General features: G+C 38.6%; 1 protein-coding gene across 1 annotated transcript in view; it reads right to left on the bottom strand.

The window, feature by feature from the left end:
• The window catches only part of PPP4R1 (protein phosphatase 4 regulatory subunit 1), a 40,655-nt gene that overhangs the window by 5,704 nt on the left and 20,224 nt on the right, over nucleotides 1-14,727 (bottom strand). The window contains exons 7-14 of the mRNA XM_063130564.1: nucleotides 12,840-12,947; nucleotides 11,905-11,970; nucleotides 10,228-10,386; nucleotides 8,574-8,704; nucleotides 7,692-8,203; nucleotides 1,832-2,007; nucleotides 1,560-1,658; nucleotides 124-309 (exon numbers count right to left, since the gene is read on the bottom strand). Of these exons, the coding sequence (XP_062986634.1) occupies nucleotides 124-309; nucleotides 1,560-1,658; nucleotides 1,832-2,007; nucleotides 7,692-8,203; nucleotides 8,574-8,704; nucleotides 10,228-10,386; nucleotides 11,905-11,970; nucleotides 12,840-12,947 (1,437 nt within the window). The remainder of the gene's footprint in view (nucleotides 1-123; nucleotides 310-1,559; nucleotides 1,659-1,831; nucleotides 2,008-7,691; nucleotides 8,204-8,573; nucleotides 8,705-10,227; nucleotides 10,387-11,904; nucleotides 11,971-12,839; nucleotides 12,948-14,727) is intronic.

Below are 14,727 nucleotides of genomic sequence, written 5' to 3'. Positions count from 1 at the left end.
TTTCTCATTACATCTATTGGGGACTTTAGGCTTATTTCTGGAAGACTAGAGAATCCAAAGTACAACAATTCAACTTCACATGGTCCCTATACGTGCAGGTTCTTTGAGAAGCTGAAGCATTACCTGCATATCAGAGGCTAGCGTCTCATAGGTATCTTTCAGGCAGTGCCAGTTCTGTCTACCTAAGGTAAGTGCCACACCTGGAAGGCTATAGGCACAATGCTTTGCAATCTCTGTATCAACGGTCTGAGCTCGAGAAGGATCAGTCATGGATAAATACTGGTCCAGCAAGGCCTGAGGTACAATGTCCTGAAACGGAAAGCAGAAATAATAATAATAAAAAAACGTTTTGCACAAACCACTGTACCAAATAATTAATAAATATGCTAAGAAGGCAATGCTGTATTTCAGAGCAGATTTCAGCTTTCTGAAGGCCCCCTCTTTCACAGAAGAACAAACATGCCCTACATTTATGGCTGCTGAGCCAAATGAAAGAATATTTTATGTATAATTCACCACCAATCTCTAATACCTATTATCATAACTTTTATTTTGAAATTTAATGCAGAGGGCTCAACAGGACCTTGAAAAGAACTGGTACCCAATTGTCTATATCTTCAATTTAGCTCCACCCTTTCTCATGGGACTTGCATAACTGGTTTTAAATGAAATTTTGATTAGAAGGGAAAACACCAGCATTTAGGAATAGTTAAATGCACCAATGAAAACAGATTTAACAATTCACAGAGGGAAGTTTAACTCCACCACCTCTGCCTGAATCAGGTACTCTCAACTCATCCCATGGATCCCGCAAGCAGCAGAGTGGTGTTGTTGTTCTGCTAACTGCTAGCAGAACAACTAGCACAAGAAACACCAAGCCTAACAAGGCTGTCATGAATTGCGGAATGTCTTGTTCAAATAGAATCAAGGGGTTGAATTTGACACTGGCACAAGGATGAAAAGAGGGTTTCTGAAAGCAGTAGAAGCTTTGCTCTGGCAAAACAACACCACTGAACATAGCCCATAGCTTTCGACTGCTACGTACCCTGGACATCTGTTTCTAAGGAGTTAGCAGTTGAGAATTAGACCCTGTGCTCCTCCACCCATTGAGTCTGATTCCCTGATGCTGTTCCCTTGAGAACAAAAGGGAACAGGGAGGAACAGGACAGGCTACCATCATGTTCAGTGCCATGTGATGCAATCTTTTTAATGTGCCTCCGAGTGTCAGTTGTCTTGAATGCAAAAGGTGTGCGCGCACACTCTGACATGGGACAGTCATTTCCCTTCTCTCCACTGCTCGGCCCACCACACTTCAGATTTGCAACTCAGATGCTCACATGAAGGTGGTCTGAGATAGAATGTTTGAGTTCCAATTTTAAACGTCCAAGTCCATTATTTTAAAGAAGAGAAGGAAAAATTATACTTGAACCGTTTTTCAAGTAAATTAAATTTCAGAATAAAAATTATGATTATGGGTATTAGGGGTTGGTGGTGAATTATACATAAAATCAATTTCTATGAAGTTTTCTGAGGTACAAGAAGGAAACTCTTAAAAATACCTGAATTTTAGATTTTCTTTCTTCTTCGGGGCTGAAACTATTATTAGTGCTCAAGTCAGAGTCATTATGAATATAATGAAGAGCAGATTCTACAATGTCCTGTAGTGGAAAGGAAAAACACAACTTACAATGCAGGCCTATGCTGCAGCACCTATGCATGCTTACTCAACAGTGAACTACTAAAGAGTACAAAAATCAAATTATTTCTTTTCTGGCATTAAACTCCAATTTTAAATTCTTACATGTTAAATTAATATCAGTCAAGTATTTACCTCAACAGCATCATTGATTAAAGGCACTGTATCATCCTGATTTAAGTTATAGTTCAGCTGGTCTTTGAGGCTCAGTTCATTCTGACAACCCACTGACTTCCCAATGACTGCAGTGGTCTCCTCCTCTGGGTCCAGATTTGAGGCCCGGAGGGCAGCAGAGAGCACCTCCACTTGTGCTGTGCATCAAAGGAAGCAGACACAATATGTCAGAAAACTGTTCTATCCACGGTTATTTCAGTAGGCTAGTAGCACTTTCCACAGATGCTCTGAAGGCAGAGTATCTCTGCCACATACAGGGACGGTCTCTTCCTATAATCAGCCCCCTCACAAATTACATTTCATAAATCAAGTCCTGCTTCATATTCCATCAATACAGGAGATGAAAACTTCAAGCTGACAGAGGATGGCCCAGAGGCTGTGGAGTGATCTTTTCAGACCCAGATTCACGTCCTCATTCAACTATGGAGCTCATTGGGAGACCTTGAGCCAGTCACCCAATCCTACCCCTGCAGGGTTGTTGGAAGGATAACGTGAAGATGGGGGAGAACCTTGTATGCTATCCTGAGCTCCTTGGAAGAAAGGTGGGATAGAAATGTTATAATATTTCATTAACTTCAAAAAGGATTGAAACACTTATTTTATTTATGTATTTAGTACATTTCTAATCCACTCATTAATTAATGTGCTCTGGACAGATTACAACATACAAATTCTGATTGGCTTTTGGTTTGCCTGGCTAGATGTTAAGAGTTGTGTTGAATACATTTTGAGAGTCGTGGGCCCTTTTTAAATATTATATCTTTTTATTGGTATTAGTATTTGTTTAAAATTTATTTTGTTTGAAAGCTATTTTGAATTTATGGAAGAGCAGACTTAGTGAGTTGATTGAGAGCTGCAGAACAGCACATGTTACAAGCCCACCAGGGGTTTCTGAGCAGATGGGGAAACGCTGCCTAGAAGATGGCTTTTCCAGCCTCAAAGGAGATAGTAAATAGGGGTGTGGACAAGCAGGTCTTTGGGGCTGCCATGGGAATACTTTTACTTCTTTCTGCGAACATGTGAAGACGTTCAAATCATTTCATTCAAACAAAACTCAAGAGAGGACCTTTATTAGTTTCAGTTTTTTTGCTTTGTCCCTTTGCTTCCTTTGCTGCAATTCCCATTAAGTCATCGTTTTCTCTCAGCAATCCCTTTCTTCTTTCATCTCCTGGTTGGCTGTGTTATCGTGGGTTAGCGTGTTGTCTGAACGCAGCACATTTTCCATAGGGTGGCTTCTTAACCATGCAGTGTGGTTGATTTTTCTCGAACAAGACACCATGAGAACTCATGGCTTGTTGTTGGGTTGTTCAGGCTAGTTCACAAGCCACACTGCATGTCTAACGAGCAACTCTGTGGGGAAATGTGCTGAGATCAGACAACACGATAATCCACCCTGCAGAAAACACACTGTGTTCAGGCAACACAATAACCTATCCTGTGGAGAATGTGCTGCGTTCAGACAACATGATAACCCACAGTTAGTGGGTTAGCTTGTTGTGTGAACCCAGCTTTTAAGTACTCTCCAGCTTACTTAACTAGATCATTCTTTTCCGCCCTAGCTTTTCCCTCTTATTGGTGTCTTCTCTCTTTTTTCCCCTGTACTTTGCTTCTTAGGAATTTAAGGTATTATTCCAGCCTTATAATTTCCCAAATCCCACATTTCACTAAGCTAGGCCATGCCTGTAAATATTAAAGGCTATTCTTTAAGACACCTTGAGAATTGCTACTTCTCAATTCTATTTCATTTTATTTGTTTATTACATTTAATTACATTTATGAGTAATAAATACAATACAATAAAAGTAGACCTGAGAAGCCACAATTAATTCCCAGGTTGAAAACTAAGGGGGTCCCAACTAAGGTGGATCTGAAAACTTTTTAAAAAAAACAAAAATAAATTTTCAGCCCTCTCAAGAATGTTGATAATGTGAAACATTAAAATGACACCCAAATTTATTTGTTTTCAGTACTCATGTCACTGTATCATGATTTTTCAGTGGCTTTCGAAAGTCTTTCAGGTTTGACAGTAAAATATCAGAATCACCAGGGTATGTATGGTAGCATTGAACCACTGCTGATTCAAGGTCATGCTATGTTCATGACAATGATAAGCAAATTATACTTCCAAATTCTGTTTATACTTCCAAAATTTGAATATTAGCTATCGAGGTTCATCTCACTGTGTAGTTTGATGCAATTCTTGTCACTGAGCAAATTCACCACCACAGTCTAAACGTCTCAGTGTTTGTAGACAGACAATGCCAACTATATGGCTCTCCCCCAGATATACAGTGAGCTGTATCAGAAGTAGTTAAATCCAGTTGAGATGAAAGCAGCAATTCATTCTGGGAAAACCATCATTTCTGGCTATTTGCCAACTGAGACATGGGTCACTGTGTTGGTTAAGCTCAGCCTAGGTTTTGGGCTTTTCAAAAGATTCAAAGGGGATAGAGTCTTCTTTTGAAAAAACAAAACAAAGGTTCAGTGTTGGATATACAACTGGAAGAACTGAGACACTGGGAACTAATTGCTGGCTGCACTGAGCCAGCTAAGAATGTCTTGCTGACCTATGAGCTGCATTTATGATGTATCCATAGAATTAACAATAACAGCAATTATATAGTACACTGAATGTTTAATGAGATTCCTATATGCTACTTTATCAATCTGTACAACAACATTCTACAGGGATGTCAGTATTATTGCTGATTATGGGTAGAAGAGGACGGGAAGCTCAGAGGGAGCAGCTTGCCAAAGGGTTTCTAGCAGTGAAATTATGGCTGAAGTTATAGTTGAATCAGGGACTACCACGTAGCCATCACACAATATTACGGGTCGTCTGTTCAAATGTGATGCAACAGCAACTTCTTAAACTAAGCCAGGGGTGGGAAATATATGGCTCTCCGGATGTTTTGGCCTACAACTCCCAACATCTGTCATCACTGTTTATGCTAGATAGGGTTGATTGGAGTTGTAAGTCAAAACATCTCATGTTTCCCACACCGGATCTAAACCATATCCCAGAGGACATCACAGAAACAAAGGAAGGAGATTCTGACATTTCAGGACCATTTCTTTAGGGTATGCAAATAAATTCCTACAAACTGGAATTTATTTTAGAATTCATTTCCTTCATTTAATATTCACTTTGTTGTAGTATTATATGGGGCATCTTTAGTAACTTGATGTCTTTGACATCTGGACTGCATATTGATTGCATACCTTTGTTGGTGCCAGTATTAACACCAAAATCTAATGCGTTTGGCTCTTTAGCAGTATGGGTCAAGCTCTTTTTCAATACAGTTGGAGCCTTCTTTTTTTCTTCTTCGTTCTAAGCAAAATGTAACCCTCTTTCACTGCCTAAAACTTTGCAACATTTACTTGGTGACTGCCAAGTCATTGCTGGGGGGGGGGGGGATGTAACACTTCCACTGTAACATGACATAAGTATTATGCCTACACTGGCTGCAGCAAACCATATGATCTTATTTACCCCTGTCTATGATGTCATCGTATGAGAAGTTATAGTGAGACACTGACAAAATCGTGTTACCTACCATAGCCAATAAGATTAAATGACTTCATGGGCAAATGAGGAAGAGGACTGTGAGGGCAGAGGGGGTGAAAAGCGGCCTGGACAAGAACGGCATTGAAACAGTGCATACGTACAACAAATACACAATGAAACTGAAAATGGGAAGCACTTTTAGATACTTATGAAAACAACCATGAAATGAGGTAAGTAGTTTGAGGTCAGCCCTAGTTCAAACTGAAGTCATATATTAGAGTCCTCAAAGAACAAGATGAACTGAGCATAATCCAGCAAGACGTAGTCATGATTACGTTCAATTCCAAGCAATGGAAAGGGACAGTTAGTCTCTTTGATTTCAATGGAAGTTAGACAAGACTAACTTTTGCTAGATTGCTAAACTGTTAACTGCACTAGTAGACACAAAGGCTTAAGTCAGGGTTATTCACTAATGATTTCTTCAGGATTCAAAATCCTCTTCAGTGGCCCTCTGGACCAACAATCTTAAAGTATTTGGTTACCTTACATGAGGTTGGTTCGAGAAACAGATGTGCAAATTTATTATTTTTAAGGACAGGCTAGCGATCTGTTTAGTCCAATTTAAACTACCTACTATTTTTAATTTCTCCAATAATGATATTTCACTTACTGTATTTTATGTATTATTTTAGTTGAGTGTGTTCGGTCTTTACTCTTGCATTGCCAAAGTACAGTATCAGAACACAATATCATGGGGTTTTTTTTAGTTTTATTATTACCGGCAACTTCTCCTTCCTGCTTTCCTAGAGTGCCCTTACTTCCTTTCAGCCTGCTTCCTTCCTGCTTCACAACTGAGAAAGTTGCTATGTGATGATGCTACTGAGGCATTTTTAAAAAGCCTTCCACTGAGCATTTGCCTATAGAACATTTCAAGTGCTAAATCACATGTTTCAGATGACTTCTAACAGAATGATCATTAATTATTATAATACTTCAAAAGGGACTGCTTACTTTTTTAAAAAATAAAATAAAGACATTTTTTAAATGTAGCAAAATTCTAAATAGCTTTATTTTAAATGATACAATGGATTAAAATGTGTAAATTAGGACAATTAGCAAAGGAGCAATCTAGGATTCAAGAGACATATTTGGAAGGGCTGACAACATATTATGAAACAGACAAGATAAACCTTATTTTGAATGGAGAGAAGGGAAGCTGGTCTGTTTCCTGCAGAGTTCATAAAGAAATACACTGCAACCAACACCCTTAATATAGTAATAAATCTTGTTAGCAAAATATGTGTATTTCATGGGTGTTAAAGTTTTCCAGGATATTCCATTCATCAATATCCAAGAACATGCAAGAGCCTCAGAGGAAACTGCCAAGAAGAGAGGTATATAAGAGGAAGAGGTATGTGAGGACACTCACGTTCAAATTTATACAAATTATCACAGATTTATGCAAACAATCATGAATTATACCACACTGCCCATTTTCACATACCACAGAACCTTTAAAATAAATGCTTCTGGAGACACAGGGATCAAAACGTATTAAAAGGCATTGATGGTTTGTTGCTTGGTTGTTCCTATAATTTATATTTATGTGTATGCAGAGTACACTCGCATAAATCAAGGCTATTTGTTGATAGATATCATTTGATTTTAATTATCTTTCAGATAACATACAGTTATCTGAATGTTATTCAACCAATCAACAGTTATTCAACCAATCCAACATCAGTGTCATGTATAATCAACAGAGAAGCATCAAGATGGTAATCATTGATGAAGTTGCCTACAGAGTTCTGGGACAATCTTCCGTGAACGCTTTGAAGTGATGACTGACTGAGGGCCAAATCAAATGCAACATTAAATATATCTTTGTATTTTATATGCAGTTTTTAAATACAAACAGCTTATTATGGAAGATTTCCGCCCAATGCAAATAGCACCTTAAGAGAAGTGTTTTTCTGAAGTGCTACAACAGGGGAGGAAAGGGTTAAACACCCTCTCCATGACTTCTGGGATCCAGATACATAAGCACCTGCACACACCCCACAATGGTCTTTGCATTTTCTAAAAATGTGCATGTAACACGGAAAGATAACTGAATGTCGCAAGTGATTTGATCCTAAAAGATACCATAGTTATTCTGCAATTTACTTAGCTATAGGATTTTAAGACAGTTTCATTTTAAAAAAAAGAAGGGGAGAAAGAAAAAGCAATTGGTATTTGGTCTCAATCCCTTTCTTTTCTGGCCATTTAATTTAAACCACACCTGGAACTAAAATTGATATAATATGTTAATACCTTTAACATCTGGATCATCCATATGAGGCTCCAAATTTTCTATCATTTCTTCCAACTCCTTCCTTGTAGCCATAGTAATACTTGAAGAAGCTGATGCAATAACTTCCTGTTCTTTTTCCTGAGTTTCTGAATCAAGTATTCTTGCAGTTTCCTGAAGCTCTAAATCAATATCTATCTTGGGAAGTGGAGTCCTCCAGAAATGGAATGAGTTATACAGTTCCTGTTCTGAAACAGAGTTTACCTGGGAACTCAGTGCAGGTGCTGGTAGCACTGCTATGCTACAGTGATCAAAATTTTGTGCATTCTCATCTGCAGTTTCTTTACATGAGTCTGGAGACAAAGTACAATGCAGCATTGTCTCAGCCTGGAAATGAACCAACATGGAGCTACTCTCTTCCTCGTCATTTTCAAGGGTTTCTGTAGAAGCACTACCATCAACATCTAAAGGCAACTCTGTCTGGCTTTGTATATCCTGTGTTGAGACATTGTCTGTATCCACAATTCGTTCATTGCTGGAGAAAGAAAATAGATGTGAATATTAAAAAATCTACTACAATGGTAATAAATACGTATGTGGCTACATCATGGGTGATCAACTTACAGAATGGGGGATCAAAAAGGGAAAAACAAGTGGAGGTTGGTAGGATACATGGTAAGGAACAACAGCAAAAACACTGACAAGAGACAAAGGCATTTCCACAATAAATAGAAATTTGGTACAAACCTATCCCAACCCTTCCTAATTATTAGAGAATATCGACATTTTATTACCACCCCTCAGAACATGATGTTTCCTTCATAAAGAATGGCAGAACATGCAAAGAAGTGTAGTTTTTAAAAAAACCAATGAATTTTAATACGTTTACTTTCATCACTCCTTACCTAGGTTCTTCTGCAAGGTTCTGCTCCTCAGTGTCTTTACATTCTTCTTCTTTAAAAAACTGGCCACTGCTGGACGGATTAGCAAACGTTGATATAAAAGGCCCCAGGGACTGAAAGGCAGCTTGGCGGACCTAGAGTAACATGTTCCAGAGAGTTCCTTTAAATATAGCTGCTTGAAATGAACACTCCAGCTGTCAGGAGTGGAGAAGTGGTAAGTTCCCAAGGGTCTGCTATAGGGGAATCATGCATGTGGGAACAGGGCTCACAAGTGAAACACGGAAATGCAATCTGCTAATGCCTCAAGAATAAGAACAGAGGCTACAACCAATATTGCACCTGAAAGAGATGGGTGCACTCTCGCAAGTCACACCAGCTTCTCAAGACAAAGACATTGTAATAACAGCAATATATCCAACTGTCTCAAGGAGAAGACCTATAAACACCAGAGAAATCTAGCATCATTCAGTCTTCTCTCAGAGGTATAATTTTACTGAAAAATCTTAAATTACAACTACATTTTTTCCACCTATATTCAGAACTCATAAGAGTACACATAGCCTTAAAAGTAGAGCAACAAGCACCCCTTTGGCAAAGCAGCTCTTGAATAGGTCAGTATGAAATCCAAAAATACTTGCAAATACATGTTTTTTAAAAGCTAAAGGAGGAGCCAAGTAAGGAATAGTGAGGGATGTCCAATGCCAAATTGTCAGTAGTTTGACTTCACCCGAGGGAATACGTTTGTAATTTTTGCCTTTTACACATACTATTTGCTGCCCAATTGTTTATCTCCTTGTCAAACCACTTCATCCACCTCCATATTACAATAGTACTTCCACTGTGCATGATTTTGATTACTTTCATAGCCAAACATTATTTTTGGCATCAATTTTACTTTTGGCACTGAGAAATAAAAGTGTCCTTATGCTATTTGAAAGATACCATGAAACATTTATTACAAGTAAGTTAAAGAGACAACACCTTCAAGGGATCCAGTTGCTTTGAATTTCAAAAGAATGTAATTCCTTGTAGGAAACAATTGTTAATGCCAGTAGTCATCTGAGATTTCATACATACTTCTGGTACTTAGTGTGGAAACCCCCCAAATAGGGCAGAATTCTGAAAATCTCACCTTTCATGAAAAAACACCCCCACTAGCCCTCATATTACAGAGATATCTGAAAATATATGAACAATGGGTTGGATCCAGATTGGCCATTCTGTAGATGGCAGAACTCCTTTTATTCACCCAAAGCTCTGAGATCTGGTGGAGGCTCCCTACTGGGGGAAGGGAGGGGATCTTTGCCAAGTCCCCCTCTCCCCTGAAACTCCCCACATTGCTTCCCAACCTGCTCTGGAGGGTCCCCAAACCTCCAGACCAGCTTTTTAGGCACGTTAGGAGGAATTGACAAAGATCCAACACCTCACCCCTTCCTCCAGTGCGAGAAGTACTCTGTTAAGTGCAACTCTAGATCCAACCCATTATCTGCAAAATGCTTCAAAAGGTCGGAGGATGGAGCTTCTGTATCTTGTATAATATATGCTCCTCCCTCATGTTAGCAGTATTACCAATATATCAAGGTTTAAACCCTTTCTAAATAGCTAAAGATACATAGAAGTTGAGGATCTTAAAGAAGGAACTTAACAACTTTCTTACCCATCGTGAAGGGTCACTGATAAGGTTAATAAAAAGTGTTGACAGTTTTGTTCGACGGATTTCCTGTGATGTGGCGCATGAAACAGCCATAAAGCATTCAGCACAAGCCTTCCGAACACCCCACACATTATCAGAACAAAGCTGGAAAAATCTAGGTAGCTGAAGAATATAAGACAGAGCTATTTTTATATCAGTCATTTAATTAAATTATTGGTTTATCTTGAACAAATACTCATAAACTTGAAAAATATTGTCTAGTATAGGATATGGATAAGACTATGGGGAACTGAGGTTTTACTGCCCACTTTTTGAAATACTATATTATACTGCTCCTTTTAACTATTACGAATATCACTTCTGGAACAATAATAATAATAATTCCACTTCCCCATAAACAGCATAAACCACACTTTGATAGGAGGCATGGAATATTGGCAAGGACAATAGAGATTAGATGTGACCGCATTACTATTTAGGGATGGCACTCAAATTTATGTTTGCCACAATACAATCTTCCTGGGAAGAAAGTTACTCCATATATACCATATAGACCTATTTTTGCATTTGATTTATTATAGACCATGCATTTCTGTTATGCAGAATATTTTGCATCATTAAGCACTCAAATTAAAAAAAAAGATACATGTGTGTTTGGTGGAGGTCATATAAGCATCTCACAACAAACACATGTTGAACAATGCAATCTTATTCATATCTACTCAGCAGTAAGTCCCACTGGGTCAACAGGGTTTACTCCCACATAAGTGAGTGTGGGACTGAAGCCTTGCAATCTTTTAGAGATTTACTCAAGAGTTAATCCCACTGAAATCAATGGCTCTTACTTCAGGGTACATATGCATAGATGTGTGCTACATATATTGATAGGATGAGAGAAGAGCATTGAAGAAAGCAGATTTCAGTAACTCTACATTATGGAGACACATGTGTAACGATAGAAAGAAACTGTGTAATTCAAGAAATTAGATGACACCTCAACTTATAGTGACCCTGTTCAGACGACATGCTAAGCCACAGTGGTTTCAGAGCTAAACTTTATGGCTTAGCTCATCATGTGAACCATGACTTACTGTGTCGTGTGAACCATTCCTAACCATGATGGCTACATAACCATGACCTTAACACACCACTAATCATTTGCTGTAAAAGGGTTAGAGGCCTAACCATGGTTTAGCATGTTGTCTGAACAGATCCAAAGTCTCCAATTTGTCAAAAATGTTTTCATGCCTCAACAATGAAAATTGTCTAGTTATGAGATAGTCATAATTGTCCTAGCTATATGCACTAAGCACATTTCTGAAGAACTACAAAGTCATGATCACCATAATTACCAATCCTACCTCATTTGATTCCACCCCCCACCTCATGTTTCATGGAAATTACTTAAAAATCAAAATCCAGCACAAGTGAGTGTCCCTATGCTCCAGTGATTTTAATGGGACTGGAAGGAAACTATAACTCTATGGGGAATGTGTGGCCCTCCAGATGTTTTCTGGAACTACAACTCCCAGCATCCCTCACCACTAGCCATGCTGGGTAGAGTTGATAGGAGTTGCAGTCAAACACCACCTGGAGGGTCACATGCCCTTCACTCCTCCTCTACTACAATATACGGAAATGCAGCCTTTCAAAGCCTATCTGGAACTCTGACTTACTTACCAGCATTTCTTCTGTGGCTTGTTGTCCAACTACACTACAGATATCACCAAAATTGGCCGCACACACCTGAAAATATATATGTATATATTTATTAGAATTGCAGATGAATGCACTGAGGGGAGCAAACATTTAGAGTTCCAAGATTATTCAAGAAAGTTAAGACTGCAGTTCTGCAATTGCTCTTAATAGTATGTTTTGCAATGAACTGAAAGTCTATTGTACTATACCACAGAAATACTACTCACTTCATTCTTCATCTTGTAATGTTGTTCCCCACCTCAATCCAGTGGGAGAGGCAGGTAAGAGGAGCTGTTGTTGTTGTTGTTGTTGTTGTTGTTGTTATTATTATTATTATTATTATTATTATTATTATTATTATTATTATTATTATGTTTCAGTTGTGGCTCAGGGTGTGAGGCCAAAAAGATATTGGGTTTACTTGTAGCAAACCTTGGATTATCACATTTTAGCCTCATAGCCACCCCTTAGCGGTAGGTTAAGCACTGAGACAGTGACTCACCAAAGGCCTCCCAGGGAGCCTCATGGCAAACTAGGTGGCTGAAGCCATGTTTCCCAAATTCAATTCCCTGGATGCAACACTGATATCTCAAGTTAGCCATTGTTTCATGGATGCATGAACAAGGTTCCTTCCTTATTAAAAAAAAATCAAAATTATTTCAATAAAGAGGCTTGATCTGCTTGTACAAAGGTGCCCAAGAGATCTGTGTATTCACCCAAGAAGATGTGGGTATTTTGTGCTTATACTTAGTTGAAATTCTGTCATAAATGGTTTATTCTGTTTCAACTATAAGTAAGCAATAACAAGATATACAAGGCTGAATTAATACCTGTCATCTCCAGTTATCATAGGTAGTCACAGTTAACTCTAGGAGGTGAAAAAAGCAGGAGGGATTTACCAAGGGAGAAGGTCATACCTTACGAACATGAAACATTCTGCAGTCACAGCACATCTCACAAAATCTAGGAAGAATGAGCCTCTCTGTGATGTCCTTTCCTACCATAGAGGCCATTTTGCACATTATCTAATTACAAAGAAAACACTGATTAGCTAAATATGTGGACGGTCTACATTCCTAAGTTTGCAAAATATTACACCTCTAATCAAACAAGAGCCCTATGAAAACATGTATTATAAATTATTTAATTACTATTTTCTACTGCATCATTAGTTCATTGAAATAAAAAGCTCTTCCCAATATAAAGCTAATGGCAGTAGGGAGATACATAAAGAATCTAAACAAAACTATCTTACTCTAAACACACAGTATTGTCAGAATGTATTAACAAAGAAGAATACAGAGCTCCAAGCATATTATATTTAGGGCCAGTTTTCAGTTTACGTTGGCCCTTTATTTCATTTGTATCATCATCATCATCATCAACAACATTTATGTACCGCCTGAGCCAACAGTGTGGCATAAAAGCATAAAACAATACAACCTGTATTTGGATGAACAACAACACATACAAAACTGCAGCTCAGATTGATACAGTTTTAATTGTTATAAATATCACAACTGTTCACATCTTTAAGCTGTAAATACATATGTTACTTCGCTCAGGCAAGTAGAGACATGGAAAGCTATACCCATGAGTGCAAATCAAGTTTTTTTAAAAAAAAAAATAGAGAGAGAGAAATCAGTAGTTCTATTGAAAATTTTAAACTTACAAGAAAAACTAAATGGAGAATTAAAAATTATATTTGAAACCTATAGCTAAGTATGAAATAAAGAATATTTCAAATATAATGAATATTTCAATTAACTGGAACCAGGGAATAAAAAAAACCCACTAAGAGAGCAATCTTATGCCCACTAGACAGCATTGGGGGATGCACAGGATACTTCTGTTTCCTGGCTCCAAACTCCTCATAGCCGGTGTAGAGAGAACTGCATCCGTGGCCACCCCAGCCTCTTTCCCTCCCCCTCCAAGGCACCGCTGCATGTGGGCGAAATCGCCCATCCAGCAGAAAAGTAGGGCAGCTGGAACGTGGAGCCGCCACTCTCTTCTTGCCTTGCTTTGGATATCCGTCCCTAAACGTTCGAAGTATACGACTACTCTTGATTCAATATTACTGAATAGAACAGTTAAACCTGTCAATATTTCTAGTGCCTACACACATACATGTACACACAAGATAAACCTGGAAACAACTATAAACTAGGGCCCTGGGGGAATCCTATAATTCCTCCGGCTTGTAGGCGGAGCCAGTGGGGGCAAAAGAGACCCCTCTTTTGCCCCCACTGGCTCCGCCTACAAGCCGGAGGAGTGGCTAAACAAACATCAAACCTTCTAGAGTCATAAGCCATGGTTTGTTGTTGTTGGCTTATAACTCTGGCTTGTCCTGGGAGAGACAAGCCAGAGTTCCTGTTTTGCACATTTCAACAGAACAAATCACAGACTGAAAGTTTGTTTAGTTGCTCCTACTTGTAGCAAGAGCCAAGTGGGAGTGATAGGACAGCAGGCACCAGCTTGTTGCTTGAGCACAATAAACCAGGGTCCTCCTGTCAATTGGCTTATTGTTACATCTGAACTGGGCCACCATGTCTGAAATAAATCAATTCTTTGCATACAAGGCCTAATTGAGAAAAACAGAGGCAAATACATTTTTGATTAGTTCTTTTCCACGTATTGGTTCTCAGTCCACATTAAGTTCATTGACTGCAATTGTGCACACAGTTCGGATACTTTACTTCCATAGAAATTAATGGAAGTTAACCAGCCTCTATGCAAGATTGAAACATGTCACAATTTTTCCTGTTTACTTCCTTCATATAAATGTTCCCAGTACAAGCATTTTGC

Source organism: Elgaria multicarinata, chromosome 7, assembly GCF_023053635.1.
Source record: "Elgaria multicarinata webbii isolate HBS135686 ecotype San Diego chromosome 7, rElgMul1.1.pri, whole genome shotgun sequence".
NCBI classification, from domain to species: domain Eukaryota; kingdom Metazoa; phylum Chordata; class Lepidosauria; order Squamata; family Anguidae; genus Elgaria; species Elgaria multicarinata.
The sequence above is the reverse complement of the archived record's forward strand: the minus strand, read 5'-3'. Positions and strand labels throughout refer to the sequence as shown.